The sequence below is a fragment of the Strix uralensis genome, chromosome 8 (assembly GCF_047716275.1).
Source record: "Strix uralensis isolate ZFMK-TIS-50842 chromosome 8, bStrUra1, whole genome shotgun sequence".
Classification (NCBI taxonomy): Eukaryota; Metazoa; Chordata; class Aves; order Strigiformes; family Strigidae; genus Strix; species Strix uralensis.
In genome coordinates, this window is record NC_133979.1 from 2,231,315 (window position 1) to 2,247,977 (window position 16,663).

The window sequence follows — 16,663 nt, forward strand, 5'->3', positions numbered from 1 at the left end:
GCAGCTTGGGCTGCAGCTCTGGGCTCCTTCGGAAGAAGCTCAGGTTGGTTTTCTCGATTACTGGGTGTAGTTTTGGACTCCTCACTACAAAAAGGCCATTGAATGACTTGAGCGTGGCCTTAGAGAAGGGCAACGGAGCTGGTGCAGGGTCTGGAGCACAGGTCTGATGGGGAGCGGCTGAGGGAACTGGGGGGGTTTAGTCTGGAGAAGAGGAGGCTGAGGGGAGACCTCATCACCCTCTACAACTCCCTGAAAGGAGGGTGCAGAGAGGGCGGATGAGTCTCTTGAGCCAAGGAACAAGCGACAGGACAAGAGGGGATGGCCTCAAGCTGCGCCAGGGCAGGGTCAGACTGGCTCTTAGGAAGTATTTCTTTCCAGAAGGGGTTGTTGGGCGTTGGAATGGGCTGCCCAGGGCAGGGAGGGGAGTCCCCATCCCTGGAGGGGTTGAAGAGTCGGGTTGACCCAGCGCTGAGGGATCTGGTGGAGTTGGGAACGGTCAGTGTGAGGTTCATGGTTGGACTGGAGGAGCTTCAAGGGCTTTTCCAACTGAGATGATTCTGGGATTCTGTTTCTGCTTCATCCAAAATGCTCTCTCTATACTTAAGAATAGGTCTCTTCTAGCCGATTAATACATGCGACTCTATCTGGACTCTACATGTGAGCTTTTTAGATTTTGTCTGGATTTCCCCACCAGTAAGTACCAAACCGCACACGGCAAGAGCTCTCAACCAGACAGAAGCTCAGCAGCAATCCCCTGGGAGCTGCACTCTCTCTCTATCCTTGAAAGGTCCATCTTATACCATAAAAAAATTGCACTGTAAGGAGGAAGGATCACACAAACGGCAAGTTACAGGCAAGGGGTAGCTCTGGAGACTCGCACTGCCTTTTCTAGAGCAGCCAAGCGTGGCACAGTGAGCATTCACGGCAGCTTTTCATCCTGGCACTGCTTTTATCCTTCACTCAAAAGAGAGGCGAGTCAATAAAACCAGAAACAAGCAAAAACACTTGTTCTGCAACATCATTTTTAGAGTTTTACCAGGTGGAAAAATGTTTAGTTGCGTTAACTGCAAAAGGAAAATCAGGAAGAGGAGATGATGAGCGCTAGCCCAAGCTGAAGGCAAGGAAGCAACAGCAAAATTAAAACCTACAGCAGCTTGTTTGTTGACATAAAGTTGATTAAAGAAAGACCTGATGCAGCTGACAACATCTGTGGCCTCGAGAGCAGATAGTGCTCCAGAAGCCTGCAGATCTCAGACCAAAATCTTCTGTCAGTCACACCCATGCAAACCACACTGAGGAGGCCTCGAGTGCCAAAGGAAGCCGAACGACTACGTAAAGAGAGCCCACAAACCAGAGAGCCTCCCCAGCCGCTCATCCCTGCCAGGGCAGGCAGGGAGCAGGCAGAGAGCAGGCAGGGAGCAGGCAGGGAGCAGGCAGGGAGCAGGCAGGGGCATCCCTGCTCCTGCAGGGCTCAGGGGTGAACCGTAAGATCTCGGACATTCACATGAAATATGCCTGGATTATACTCTCAATCTTCAGGGAAAAAAAAAAAACAAACCAAACTGAGAGGGAAGAGCATTTGTCATTTTACAAGAGAGCAATGCAATTAAACATGGGATTTTGTTAATCGTATGAAGCAGCAATTTAAATTTAATTTAAATTTGAGTCAGGCTCTGCAGTCATCATTTAGGCAAATCCAGCTGGGGTTTCACCTGAGTAGGAGAACAGGCTTTGGAAAATTCAAATAACTTTGTGCCCCGAGATGACTTTTCTAAGATGCCTGTGATGAGAAAAACTGGCAACTCTTAATCGACAGAAGTCCGTTTGCTTCAGAAAACACAGGGTAAAGAGTAAGTCCTGAGAAGAAGTCAGTGTAGCTCTACAATACAATATCCCCCCCCCTCCAAAGGTGGCAGTTGGTCCTGCCAAAATGAAAATGAGCCTAATGCAAGCACCAAAACCATATGGAAGGCACTAATTAATGTAAATATATTTAAATGAAAAATCCTTCTCACATAGAGATAGGCAAATGATTTGCAGAGTAATTTTTATGTAGCATTTGCCCAGCTGTGCTAAATCAGCAGCAAGGTGAGGCACTTCTCATTTGTTTGCTTTAAACACAGAGCAAAGGCTTTAATCAGAGGCATCTCTCCCTCTAAGAGCTCTGACGGATGAGCCTTCAAACCAATACATCTCCCACAACGTGTTCTGGCTTTGATAACACAACATCTTTCAATTAAGTTTCATTTAGTGCAAATATTTTCATAGCCAGCTGCCCCACTGAAAGCAGTTGCTCTGCAACTGGGTGAAAAACGAGAAGTTCTGAGTCAGCCTGTGGAAACTAGCCTGGTCCACAAACTCAGGGTCAGGTTTAGGACTGCTCCGAGGATTAAATCCTACTTTGAAACCTTTCACAGCTCACCCTCATCCCAAGCGATGCTTCTCTTCCAAGACTTCATGCGTCTCCAGTATCCTCACTTCACTTCCAGAGGTCACTGCTCTGAACAGTTAGTCACTCTCTAGTCCTGCCCTCAAATCATGATTCATTTTGAACCTGCCTTTGAGCTATTATTTATTTAAGCCCCACCCTAATGTGTTATAACGTAAAAGTCTGAGAATGCACGACTTTAAAACCCATCACATCCTAATACAAGCAGAAATGTTTAAAGGATGTGCTAGAAGGTCCTGGGCACCATCATGCCCCGGAGTATGGCAGCTCCCCGGAAAGGCTCCAGGGAAGATGGATTTGAACCAAAATTCAGCCCCCAAAGTCTTCCTCTCTGCTCTGGCTATCTAGACAAGCGCCAGCAGCATGAATGGTGTGTGGCTGTGGGATCTCCCTTGTATGGGCTTTTCCCATTTACCGCAACAGTCCCAGAAGATAAGGAAGCATCTGCCACCCAAAGGCACTTCGCTCTAGGAGGGTGTCTTGAGTGGTGGCACCGGCTCCTAATACTGGCCTGACACTTTGCACAGACAAAGGTGCAGCTTTCCAAGATGTCATTTTTTAAATATCTGCATCGGTTTAACGAAGATATCTGGAGACTGACAGCCCAGAGGCTTGCAAGACCAAAACATCAGATTGTTAACTAAGCCCGTGGATGGCCACACTATTCCACCCCACTCTTACGACATACTTGGTATAATCAGAATGATTTATTTTAGAGGCCGAAGAGCAAGGGAGGAGGAATAGGATGGACACAGAGACACCTACCCTACAAGTCCATTCATGATAGTGATGAGAACCGAGACACAGGAGTTGACTCTTGAACATCCCTGAGGAGCTTTGAGGGGTTTCAGAGTCCGGGGCAGAGCCACCATCCAGAGCTGGCTCCTTCTCACCCAGAAGGCTTCCCTGGCACCTCCTCACCACTCCCAGTGCCTCTGTTAAAAAACCTGGCTCCCACATCACACGTAGCTTTTCCTTAAGAAACAGACCCCTGTCCTCTACAACAAGGACATCCTCAACACAAGTGAAAAGCTATCAGCTAAATCAAAGATGGAGTGAACATTGCCAACCTCAGACACAAACAGCTCCTCCCGCAGCTCTCACAACAGCCGTCTAACGTCCTGCTCTGCAGACAGCAGCTGTACGTCTAAGAAACAGTTAACGGCCGCGGTGTGTGCCGACATCAAACCCCTCAAACCCAACACCACCACGATGGGCACAAGGTGGGTTAGGGCTCTGCAGGGACCGCTGCGGACCAAGGAGCAGCTCCGAGAGCTCTCCCGGCGCTCGGTCCCGGCTCCCCATTTCCGTAACAAGTCCCCCGGGCGAGGGGAATACCGGCGTGCGGCTGGGGAACCGCGTGCGGAGCTCGGTGATTCATCCCGGCTTGTAAAAACAGGAGACGTGGAAGTCTTTGTTTCGCTGGCTGCCGCACAAGCGAACAAGCCTCTCTTTGTGCGGCACTCGGCTATTTTAAAGCATATTAAACAAAGGAAGTTACAGCAAAAGCAAGAGAAAGACTAAACAGCTCGGCACCACTTAAGGGAAACAGCACGTAGGAAGAGGACAAGATTCAGGGCTGACGGACTGGCAGAAGACAGGCGAGCCAGCGCGGAGGCTGTGCAGTCCGGCACATACACCGCTGGCACTTGGCCCCGCGCCGCGCTCGACCTCCACCACGGACCCCAGGAGTTTACATTAGTGTCCAGATGTTTATTTAGCCACTGTCTCCTGAAAGCTAGGTGCGGCCTTGCTCCTCTTTTCTGACCGAAATGCCCTTTGAAATACAAGCAAAACGAAATCAGTTATGTTTATCTTAGCGGCTTCTGGCTCACAAGAAACCAAGATAGGAGTGCGGAGCCCTGTCATGCTGCTGCCCCGAGCCGCTGGCTGGTACCGTGGCCCTGGGTGGCAAGACTTGAGTTGCGTTATTCAGCGCTTGGGACTAAGGGAGAATTTAAGAGTTGAAATATTTAAGGATTTCCTCTGCAGTGTTTGCAGCTGCCCGGGCAGCGCTGGCAGGGAAGGGTCCCCCAGGGAGCAGTCTGGGGAGAGAAGAGGGTTCTGAAAGTTGTGAGAGCAGAAGGCAAGGCACCCTGATGACAACACTCTACTCAAAATTAGAATATCCCCACAGACCACACATTACGCTGTCTGTCCATTTACTTACTGGATGGACTGCAAAAAGCTCTAAACAAGACTGATCCGATTTAAGAGAAGGTGCTGCTTAGGTCCATTCAGATTTTACACGTGACCAGGGCTGCATCCTGGCTCTTAAGAAATAATACACTTTCTCCATCCCTCGTTTCTGTGACATTATGGCCCCATAAAAACAAGACCAGCATTTCAGCTGGGAAAAATACTTGCTCCTTTTTACGATTCGGGGATGCACGGAGCATGTCCTGCCCCCGGTCCCAAACGCTATATTAGGTAATAGAGCCGAGGGGGTCCTGCGCTTCCGTCTGCTGGACAAGCGAGGCTGCGGACAGCTGCCTAATGCCAAACTTTACACCAAGAGAGAAAACACCCCCTTCTTTATCAGCACTCCCGTGACTCGCAAATCCTTCTGAGACACAGCAGTTGCCCGAGCTGGAAGCTGGACAGGGTGATAAACGCAGAAAAAAAAAGAATATATATGTTACAATACTGTAAATATGTGTGGTCTGCTTCTGCAGGCAGCACTGAGAGCCTACAGAACTGTACAGGTAATTTTGTTCTGTTGCAAAGCTGCAGTGCCATACTCTGCTCACAGCAAAAGGTTAGTATAATGTTAGGAAAATAAATTCCCTTTGTGTCGGTTGCAACCAGGGAGTTTTTCCAGGGAGCTTTTTTCTCTAATTCAGAAAGTTACGGGCACGGTGCACGGTTGTTCTTTTGAAGCTGAAGCAGCAAGGGACTCGGGCTGGTCTGCGGATGAGGCGCTGCTCTGGCCGTGTGTCAGGGCTCATGGCCGCTGGCAGCGCAGCTGGGGAACAGAGTCCCCCCCTCTTTGCCAGTATTGTGTCCCATCCCCGCGCGTGGGACCGCGGGGTCCCACGGGGCGAGCGGCAGCGCTCCCCTGGCTCGCGCTGACGTCAGTGCAATCAGGCTCGACCATAAGATTAGCTGCTCGCTTCCTCACTTCTCCTCTAATTAACTCACATCTTAAAAAAGTATACGCACATGTTTGAACTGATGTTTTTCCCCAAACCATCAGCTTAAAGCCAGGATGCCGTCCCGCATGGCGTTTCCCCCCAGCGACTCCTTTTTGGTGCAGGACTTCGGAGGATCACCCTGCGCACACGTATGCCGAGATCCTCCCTTCTCTGCCTGCCGCTGTTGCAACTCTGGATTTTCTAAACTACGTCTGTCAGGAAGGAGACAGGAAATTCGAGTCACACTTGCAACAGCTGTGCCATGCCTACTATCAGTCGCAAATGACGTAGTTTGGCTGGGGTGGCGTGGGGCCAGGAACCGGCGAGAGCGGAGGTCGGCGAGATAGGTCACTGTTTGGACTGCGCTGGCGCTTGGGAGCGTGCTGAGTCCGTTTGCTTTCTTCCTATCTTCTGCTGTTTCTCTTTCCGTTTTTCTTGAATAACGTGGAGCTCAAGCATCCTGTTTTCAAAACATCTGACTGTTTGGCTATTTACTGGGGACAAATTTAAATGCCTCTAAGCCAAGGGATACTCAGGAAGGGGAAACCTGACCAATTAAGGACCGAAGATGCACATCTGCAACCCAACGGCTTCTATCACACTGCAGATCCTGCATCTGCCAAACCCCAAAAGCCACCAACCCCCAAACTCATTCGTGTCAGTATTTACCGCCAATGAGGAAAGGAAAGTGGGGTGTGAGGCCATTTTATGCTTTTCTTTCACAGATGAAATGATACTGGAAGTTGACCAAAAAAACACAGAAATTTCAGAAACTGGTTGTGAAAGAACAGTTTCAGGAATCTTTTGCTCAACCCAGCTGTAAGCCATTTGCAAAAGTGATAACTTTTAATTACTGCAATAAGCAATTTAGTTAGTCTTTCACCTTCAGAGTCCAGATTTGGCACTCGGTGAAAAGAAAAAATAATCTTAAAACGAAGGGCATCAGCGTTTGCATTGGAGGTGCAGCCTTCTCTGCAGACTAATCCTTTCTCAACTTTCACCCTGGCTTCCCTCAACATAAACCAAAAAAAAAAAATTATATTCCTTTCTTGAAAGCTCGGTCTATAAAACTTTTATTGCTTCCTTTGCCCCTGCACGTCGTGGTAATCGCTAACAGAGGAGGAAGCTGAAACAACACGGGATTTCTCCGCTCAACTTTTTCCATAAAATCAGTTTATGATTCAGCACGTCTGATTTCATTAATTTCCAATTGGGGAAAAAAACCCAAAAAACCAACATCGGGTTCGTGCAGTACAACTCAGACCTGGCTTTGACCACGGCAACTAGCCAAAGGTGAGGATGCAGTGGCCCCAGCCCTCATCCCAAAGCCACCCCAAAGCTCAGCCTAGGACCGGGCGACCCGCCCCCTCGCACACCGCTGCATTAAAGTCCTGGGTGCAGAAACTACGCTTGGAAAAAACAAACAAACAAACAAACAAAAAACAACCCGAGGTAGGGGGATGGGGAGCAGGATGTCCCGGGGGGGGGGTGCAGGCTCCGCCGGCAGCCGAGCGCGGCCCCGGGGCAGGGAGCGGCTCCCGTCCCGCAGCACCCACCCCGGCCAAGGTCAAGGTCTGCCCTGGGGAGATGCTGAAGCGAAATTCATCTGCGATGCTGTGACGGGGCAGGACAGGGGCTGGGGAGCCCTATGGGGGGGGCAAGGACCATCGGCTTCAGTGGCCCGGAGAAGGGCCTTCACCCCCGCGGTTCGCTTGTCTTCCTCCCGGTGCTTCTCCGTGCGCTCCCCCCCCGCTCCTGCTTTGCTCACTTTTAGCCCAGAGTCCTTTTCTCACTTTAACACCTCGTAGAAAAAAACTCAAAATTGTCCTTTCGCGCATTAAAAACTAAAAAAAAAAATTAAAAAAAAATAAAGGTCCCGGGAGGGCGGGCGAGCAGCTCCTCTCCGGGCTCCCCCCCCTTCGGCAAGTGGTGTCGAGCCAGCCCATCACGTTAAAACCAAAATGAAACGCTTACCGAAAAGACAAAACAGCAATAAAACACCGCACCACAATGCCGAGACTCTTAGGGACGGACAACAAGGAAGAGAATTGACTTCTGGAAGCGATAATTTGTGAAATGTGGCCGCTCTCGCCGTGCCCCCGGTAACCGGCTCCAAAGGGTCCGGCGGTAACTGAACCCCCTTGTTCTGCCCAGGGGGGCCCGAGCCGAGCGAGTTTTCCCCCACCCCCGTTTTTCTGGCCGTGCCTCTGCGGGGGAACCCGCACCCCCCTCCCGGGAGGAACCCGGAGCTGCTCTCCCGTACAGACGCGCCGGGCAAACGGCTGCCGTGCCCCGCGCCGCTCCGCACCCCCGCTCCGCATCTCCCCGCTCCGCACGCCCACCTCGCACCTCTCGCTCCGGATTCCCTTGCTCTGCACCGTCGTTCCGCATCTCCGCTCCGCACACTCGCTCCGCACCACCGTTCCGCATCCCCACTCCGTATCTCCCCGCTCCGCATTCCCACTCCGCATCTACTCGCTCCGCACCACTGCTCCGCATCCCCACTCCGTATCATCTGCCCGCTCCGCATCCCCCCGCTCCGCACCCCCCGCCGCCCGGCTCACCTTGTTGGATGCCATCTCGCTGACGGAGCGGTAGGTCTGGATGGTCTCCAGCTGATCCAGGCACCAGTCCAGCTCCTCCAGCGTCTCCATGGCCAGTTTCTGGTAGGGCTCCTCTGCGAAGAGGCACACGGACATGTAGTCGGGCTGCCGGGGGGGCCGCCTCTCCCCGCCGGGCCCGGCCGAGCCGCCGCCAGCCCCTCCGGAGGTCCCGCACCGCTCCCTCATCATGCGGCCGCCGCTGCGCTCCTGGAGCCGCCGGGAGAGCAAATCCCCGCCCGGCCCCGCCGCCCGCCTCGGCCCGCCCTGGCCCCGCCGCCCGTCCTGCCCCCCCCCGCGGGACGGGGAAGCGGCCGCCCCCCCCCACCCCCCCCCTCGGGCAGGGCAGGGCCGGGCTGCGGTGTTGGGAGCGCTGGGACACCCGCACACCCCCCCCCCCCCCCCTCCGGCTGCTGCGGGGGGCCCGGGCCGCCCCCAGGATGCTGGTGCTGAGCCAGCCCCGGCCCGGCGCGCGTCTGCTCCTGCTCCCCAGCAGCCCTGCCTGCTCCTGCTCCCCCGTCCCAACTGCCCTGCTCCTCAGCAGTCCTGTCCCCCAACAGTCCTGTCCCCTCCGTTCCCCCGCCCCAGCAGCCCTGCTCCCCAGCAGTCCTGCCCCCCCGACAGCCCTGTCCCCCAACAGCCCTGATCCCAACAGCCGTGTCCCCCCAACAGCCCTGTCCCCAACAGCCCTGTCCCCACCAGCTCTGCTCCCCAACCTCACCAGCCCCGCTCCCCAGCAGCCCTGGCCCCCCAGCTCCTCTGGCCTTGCTCCCTCCCAGCCTTGACCAGCAGCCCCGCGCCCTGCTGGTCCCACTCCCCGGTGCCCCGTGCCCCCCAGCAGGCCCTGCACCCCCCAGCCTCTCCAGTCCTGCTCCCCAAGTCCCCAGCCCCTGCTCCCACCGAGCTCTACTCCTTGACCCTGCCAGCAGGACAACGTGCTCCTGAGCGGCTCTCGGCGTCAAAGTTAAGGTTTACACAAGTGGATACAGTGAATCATAAAATCTCCCCATGAATGTAACCGCTTCTCATAATACCGGTGACATATGCTTACCCCATAAATCTGTCAAACTTAATGGATTCAGCATTTCTAATGGCACTGGCTGAGCAGGTAACAGTGACATCAGAGGTGAGGATTGCTATGAGATACACTCAGCGAGGTCTCTGCTGTACAGCGCACAATTTGGATAGACATGTGCCCCGTCTGTGCATGCCTCTGCCCTCCCCACCAAACGCTCGCTGGGACTAAATGGGGTGTCACCCTCCACGGCCCCCCATGGGGGAAGGAACAGCACCCCAGGCCCTCTCTGCCTTCCTACAGGTCGCTGCTCCTCTTCATCATTCACCACATCCGTGAAGTACCATTAACCGGTACCGTATAGAGACCGTACGTTCAGTGTTTGAAGTTCCAAAGAGCACGTGGCACAGACACATTTCAAAGATTTGGTCAATCTGAATCTTTGTGGCACTGAAAGTTCAATGTTTTTTCTGTGCTCACACAGCTCCAAACATGGCAAGTAATCTCGTTCCTGCATACTTCTGTGATACATATATCAAAAAGCAGGTGGAAATAGCCAAAACACACAGAACTTGGGCGTATTTTCCTTTCTAACGTGCATATTCTCTATCAACTACTTTATCATGTAAATTAGTTGACCTGGAAGGGCTCAAATTCCTTGCAACAGAAAATGTTTGCATTGATAAAACTAACACAGGCTAAATCATGATTTTAGGAATAGGAAAAAATCATCTCAGACAAACTGAAGAGGAGCTGAGCGTATGTTTAAATAATGAATGTTACTGTAACGTGTTCCCCTGCTTGAAGAGTTCTCAGTGAGCAGAACCACAGCCTGTGTGCGTGCCCACAGCAGGAGAAGGAATAGGCTCCCAGCGGAGAAAGCCTGAGGCACCAGACCCTAACTCAGCCCTTTTGGGGATCTCCAGCCTTGCCCAGGGTGGGGGTTTGTTGCAGGACCCGCTGCCTCTATCACTTCATTTCAAGCCTTTGCATCCAATAACAATTCGAGCAATGCCAGACCAAGAACAGAAATCTACACTCCATATTGAAGGCCGCCTTTTCCCCAGAACTGAGGAAACGTCCAGGCTATTCCCTTTGTTATCTGAGTTTTGTGTAATAAAAGAAAAAAAAAAAAAACAGGGAAAGATATTACATATTAAGGAGAACAATATGAATTAGGAAACTTCAGGGCTGAGGTACGGAGGAAGAGGGTTTGGTACTGGGCTACTGCCAGCTCCAAATGTCTTTAAAATTTTAGTTTTAGTTTTTAAAGGATGAGATAAATATACAACGTTTTATACATTCTAAATGTTGGTTTAGAATTTTTAGCAGGACTGTTGTGCAAAATGATCCCTCCTTCCCACCGGTGTCCTGCAGTGCGAGCTGCCTTTCTGCTCCATTTCAGTGAGGCGACCTGAAGGAAGCCTGGGACCAGTGGGGATCCCTTCAGGCTGAGGCCGGGTTTACTCATGTAAAAATAAGAGCATTATCACTTACTTAGGCCTTTTCAACAAAATCATTTGGAGGACAATAGATTAACGATTTAAATGCAGATGTTTTGAAAACTGCCACTTAAAATCTCTCTAGTCATTTCAATGGCAAAGATGCAGTAAAGGATAGTAAACAGCTCTTGCTAAGTATCTGCTAAGTATCGTTTTAAGGGGAAAAAAAGGTAAGTTCTGCTACTGTTCAAAAGCTATTTAGTGCCCAGTCTAGAAGAAGTATATTTCCATATAAAAGCACTGTTAACATTTTCTTTCAGAACTTGCTTTTTCTGACACATTTTCACTGGCCTGCCCACAGGGTCTTCAGACCCAGGGAGAGATCCATCACCTGCATCCTTGGGTCTGGTAGACTTAAGTCTTTTGGGTTTGACTAACCCAATTTCCACCCCCCCCCCTCATTTTCTTGAGCAAAGGAGTCTGGTGAAATGAGGCCCTGATGGTGTGCCTCCTTCTCTATCTTTCAGTCTCTCCACCCCTCCTTGCCCTCCTTGCTCCTCAGTTATTTCTGCACCCGCTGCTGAGTTGTACTTGCTTGGCCAGCAAGTACGTCAAAGAACCACGTTCTTAGGAGTTTCAAGAAATTAGACAGCCAAGGAGAAGAAAAGACGCTATCCTCTTCAACAGGAGGAAGACAGCCCGAGCTCAACCCTTCTTAGAAACTTGGTAACTGTCTTCTTAGCCACTTCCTAAGTGACCTAGTCTGAGACTAATCAACATGGAAACCCCAATTCCTATCAAACCAGCCCTCCTTGGGTATGTGCAACTCTGCTAACTCCCTGTCTGTTAACTTGTGACTATTTACAAAGAAATTGTGGAAGCACTGGCTCCGATTCCGCAGAGAAGGCTAAATTTGCACCAGGTGTTTTTGAAAAACAGCATGTAAAATTAAAATACATACTCCAAGTCCCTAGTGAAATGCTGGAAGATACACAGCTATCCAAAAATAACAGTCAGATACGATGCCAATTAGAAGTTGCTCTCTGAATGTAATAACTTAATGTGGGAATGACCTTAAAAGGGAGTAACATAGATTTTCTAACTTTCTTAATTGTCAATATTCATGTATATATACCACATAAATCACATTTGAGTATTTTAAAATTAACGGTACATTTTGATACTGATAAGCGAAAATACACTTTATAGCAGAACTCAACACAGACCCCCTGAGAAGCAGCAGCTCCTCCCTTCCTGATGCCCTGGAAGCGACGGGGACTGCAAGCGATGGTAGGGTTAAATAGCAAGTTAAAATGGAGGTTGAAATGAAACCTGGGGACTGGAAGCAATGGCAGGGTTAACATGCAAGTGGGAGAACAGGGGAACCCTACACAAGCAGGGGAAGAAGAAAAAGAAGTGTCAGAGGAGCAAGATGAAGCGCATGGGGATTCTCTCACTGAGCGGGGGTATCCAGTGTCCCTGCAGGGATTCACATAAACAGTAAACACAAGCTTAGCTGCTCCATGACATGTTCTTTCCCTGAATCCAGTGTGAGCGTCCTGCTGACATCAGGAGCGCAACACCCTCTGCCAGAAACGCTCCTCAACCATCCCCACTCACAGACTTCGATAACCTTCCTGGTACAGCTGATGCACATGGTCACTTACGGAAACACTCCTGCAATTTCTGGATCTGGTCTCCTGGAATACTATATGATGCGTCTTCAACTGTATCATGTTTCAGTTTATATTTGGGTGTTGCATAACCAAGCCCTTACCCGTAAAATTATAACCGGCATTTCCGTCATTTTTTCTAGTGCTCTAGGTGAAATCACTTCTGAGACAGAATAAAGAATTAATTAATAAAAGGAGTTCGTTTCGGTTTTCAAACAGTGCATGGTGTTTGTGCACGAGTTTTGATCCCGGCAGCACTTTAGCAGGAACTGAGGTGACATTTTGTCACAAGACCTCACTTGCTGCCAGTCCATCAGCGGACAGACGGGCCGAGCCTTCTGAAGCAGCCACGCCGTGTCATATTTTTCCGTTGGCACTTAGAACGCTCTAACGTACTGAAACGCAATTCTCTTCTGTGTCAGTATTTTGCAACAACTGCATTTTTGGTATTTTTTGCCATCTATTTCTTTTTCATCTCTGTAAGATGACAGAACGTACAGCATCTCTCACAGGAGAAGTGACTTAGCAGCCCATTTTTAGAAGCTTTTTCCCATTTGGGCCGTACTATCGTTTTCTCACAGCGAGAGCTGCTAATGAATATGGACTCCAGGCTTTTTTGCTTCTTGAATACTTGAAAAATGAAAGGGTTTGGAGATCCTCCTCTTTTCTGAGAGTGGTAATAAGTATGATCTGGGCGTGAGATAAGTATGCACTTCATCAGACAGACCACGACGTGCCACAGATGAGAAGGGGGCTTACTTAACGTGACAAGCTCTTGCCTGACGAGGTGGCCACTGCTTGGCTGGGCGTGCGAGCCCCCGCGCTGGCCCGGGGATCTCTGAGCATGGGGCCAATGTTATCTGCGGCTGCAGCCGTACGGTCTGGTTCCTCTTTTAACCCACAAACTTGCTGTCCCCATCCTGTTACCCGAATGCACCGAGCCCCACGAGGCAGTAAGGCAGGATGAGGGGGCAGAGACCCTAGAAATGGTGGCTTTGCCCTCGACTGGCGCAGGAGATGAACCAAGTTATAAAACATTTTGAAACTAGAACCAAACACCAAAATTTAAAGTGAGGTTTTTCTCTCTCCTGATCCCCTCGCGATTCTCTCTTGCCACCCTAGGCCCCTTTAAATAAATACATTAAGACATACCATGTCTTGCTTCTGGCAGAAAGTGTAAAGGCTAAAACATTTTAAGAGCGGCCAAAATGCCAGATCCCAAACAGGTGAGTTAAAAAAAGTTGGAAGAGGAGTTGCTGTTCTCTTCTTTGCTCAGTAGAATATTGCAGGTGCCAATTAACTAAGTTTTCCATGATCTAGCAGGCTAATATTGCAAACGGGTTTCTATCTTGTGAACAAATTGTCCCATTTGGCAGGCAAGAAATGTCGAACACAAATATTTGCTGACATCTTTACAAATCCAGTTCTCCTCAACTCTTAAAGATCAAATTATGGACTGACTGTACTGGTAAAGGACTTAATTCCTAATTCTGCAAAGGAAAGAAATAGTTACTTCTAATGGATTGTAACTTTGCTTGTAAACCTTAGGCATGTTTAAGACTCAGTTTAAGACTCAGAAACCCCCTAATAGTCTCTACCAACAAGGGCTGTCAAAAAATTCAAAGAGAAACTTTTACAGTGAAGGTTAAAAAGCACGGCACAGCAGCCTTCCCAACTTTAACACAGAATGTCCTATTCCCCATGCAAAGCCACTTGTTTACAGTGCCAGTAAGACATCTTCTGGGTTATTTACTTTTAATTGCATCCTGGCTGCAATAAATTGCAGCTATTTATAATTATAAACTTCTTCAGCGTTCAAGGCTGTCCCTCCCACAAGCACTCTGAGCTCAGCTCCAGCCTGCCTTCGTAGCAGCAATTCATCCGAGACTCAAGGGACGGCCACTGAGGTCACCAAAGTGCCCATTTCCCAGTGATTGCCAGTTGATTTAATAAAAATATTATCTCTCTATCTTAACCCGACCTCAACAACAATTCAGACTCGGGATCGAATCCATTCATTTAAAAGTAAAATTAGTAAGAGGAGTTGCTCACTTTTGCCTTGGAAAGGCTTTAATACTGGATCTGTTCCCAAATCCAGTACGTACAACGTGGCAATGGGCAGGCACTGAAATGTTCCCTGAATGCTTAACAAACTGATAAAATTCAGCAAAACCTGAAGCAGACAAACACTTGTAAGAAACAAAAGATTAAAACAGAAGTATTACAGAAGAAAATGATTCCAAACTCCCACTAGTGACAGGGAAAGAAACGGTCAATAAGGAGTAGATTTGGTGAACTACGGCTCTTAGGTGAGTTGGGGCTTTTGAAGTCCTCGTGTCCTTGTATGGGAACATGTAAATGTTTATCCTGGTGCATGAAACCGCTTGCAGGCACTGAAAACTCTGCTTTAGGAAATGTTTGAAAGCACATTCCCAGGCTCCTAACTCGAAAATAACATTAAGGGTGCAATTTTAAAATGTACGTAATTCTCAGTGTGAATCCACAGGACACAACCCCTGTCCCAAAGGTTTGAGGCACATTCGAATATTTTGCTTATTTAGAGATATTTAAAATAATTTAAAAAGTAAAAAAAAATAAAATGAAAGCACGTTCAGATATGGACATTTCTTAAAAATCGGAACAATATACATTATGAGTCTTTATCACTTAGAATTCATCAGAGGACTTTGAGACAAGCTATTTTTAATTATAAAACATACTATATTTATTATAGATTATCATAATTGTTGTCATTATTAGAGATGACAAAAAAGATTAAGAGAAGGGAGATCCTCTAGTTAATCATGTGAATGACAGATTATTATTTTGTGAGTGCTAGAGATATCATTAATGTTTACTGAAGGCTTCATTTACATTTCTCAGCCCTTGACTACTAACGACTAAGAGCTTATATCCAAGCAAGCTGGCAAAAGCCCTCTCTGAGGGATCCTCACATACTATCTGAGCCACAAAAGGCTGATCCACCAGCTGAGCTCAGCTGTGCTTCAGCTGAGACCTGTTGGATTTTAAGTCCAGATGCAGGTTAGAGGAGAGAAAAAGAAAGGAGAAGGAGAAGAAGAAAAAGAAGTAGAAGAAGAAGAAGAAGGAGAAGAAAAAGAAGTAGAAGAAGAAAGAGGAGGAGGAGGAGGAGGAGAAGTAGAAGAAGAAGAAGGAGGAGGAAGAGAACAAGAAGAAGTTAAAGAAGGAGGAGGAGAAGAAGGAAAAGAAGGAAGGGTGGCCTGCATGATTCAAAGAGGTACTCATGTGGTCATGGCTTAGATAAAAGTCACATAGATCCAGATCACTAAAGGTGCTCCCTCCCATTCCCTCCAACAAAAGAATATGGCTATTTAACTTCAGAAAGCGAGATTCATTCTGTGCCCTGCAACAATTACTAGCCAGTGTCTAGCATCACTCTAAAACCTGGGAGCATGGAGCATGTTCAGTAAAACAGGTTTATCAACAAACAACATGCCAAAACTTGATAGAATAGGGACTTGTGCAGGCTGTCAGCCATTTACCCTTTGCCTTCCCTAATGTATCTGTGGTTGCTTACAGATTGTGCGGACATGTTTACATATTTATCCTTGACAATGCTGAGTGAATAACTGACACCAAATAATTTATTTGTTTAATGTATCCTGTTAGTGCATTCATGACTACCTATGAGCAGAGAGCTATTTCCTTGAATTAAACCATTGTTCTAACAGATCCAACAAATATATTTGAGAAAATTGCTCTGTAGATGGGTTTGAAAATTCGCAGGAAACAAAACCAAAGGCACAGAGCACGACCACAGTGATTCATTTAAACTCTGCAATGAAAACGTCCAAGTCTGATAGCACCATCCCACAAACTGCAAGCGCTGAACCCCCCCCGTACCCCGTAATTACAGGTTTCTTCTATAGATGCCCTGTACATTTTCCAATATTTAGAGAGTCTACGGACCAGATTTCCAACTTTTTTTCAACCACAGAAGCTAGGCATGCACCTGAAAGAAGGTATTATTCAAAAGCAAGATGTATCCAACAGAACTTCCCAAGGCCACACGTGCCGGCGCACAAACATGTTCCCTCTTGTAGGTTTATGGACACTCGCACACTCCCAGTCCGCTGGACCGCGGGGCTGGAATTACCGAGTAATCTAAAATCATGGGAACGACGGAGTATTTAGATGTACTTCCCCTCCTCCCCAACATTTCATTGTATGCAATGAAACTAATTATATCTTTTGCAAAGATAAGTGCAGATGTGCTAAGAAAGGCACAAAGCCCCAGCACCCGTGGAACAGGTGGAGCCAGTACGCTCTTGAGCAACTCCCGAACAAATGGACGATCCTGCCCTTCTCCCC

General features: G+C 48.7%; 1 protein-coding gene across 6 annotated transcripts in view; it reads right to left on the reverse strand.

Moving 5' to 3' along the window:
* Window positions 1-16,663, reverse strand: part of PDE4B (phosphodiesterase 4B) — a 195,343-nt gene that overhangs the window by 19,217 nt on the left and 159,463 nt on the right. For 5 of the 6 annotated variants that reach the window (XM_074875812.1, XM_074875813.1, XM_074875815.1 and 2 more), the window contains one exon: window positions 8,148-8,260. In XM_074875812.1, coding sequence (XP_074731913.1) covers window positions 8,148-8,260 — 113 coding nt within the window. Of the gene's footprint in view, window positions 1-7,932; window positions 8,098-8,147; window positions 8,261-16,663 lie in introns of those variants that run through there. The other variant, XM_074875817.1, reaches the window with a different exon arrangement.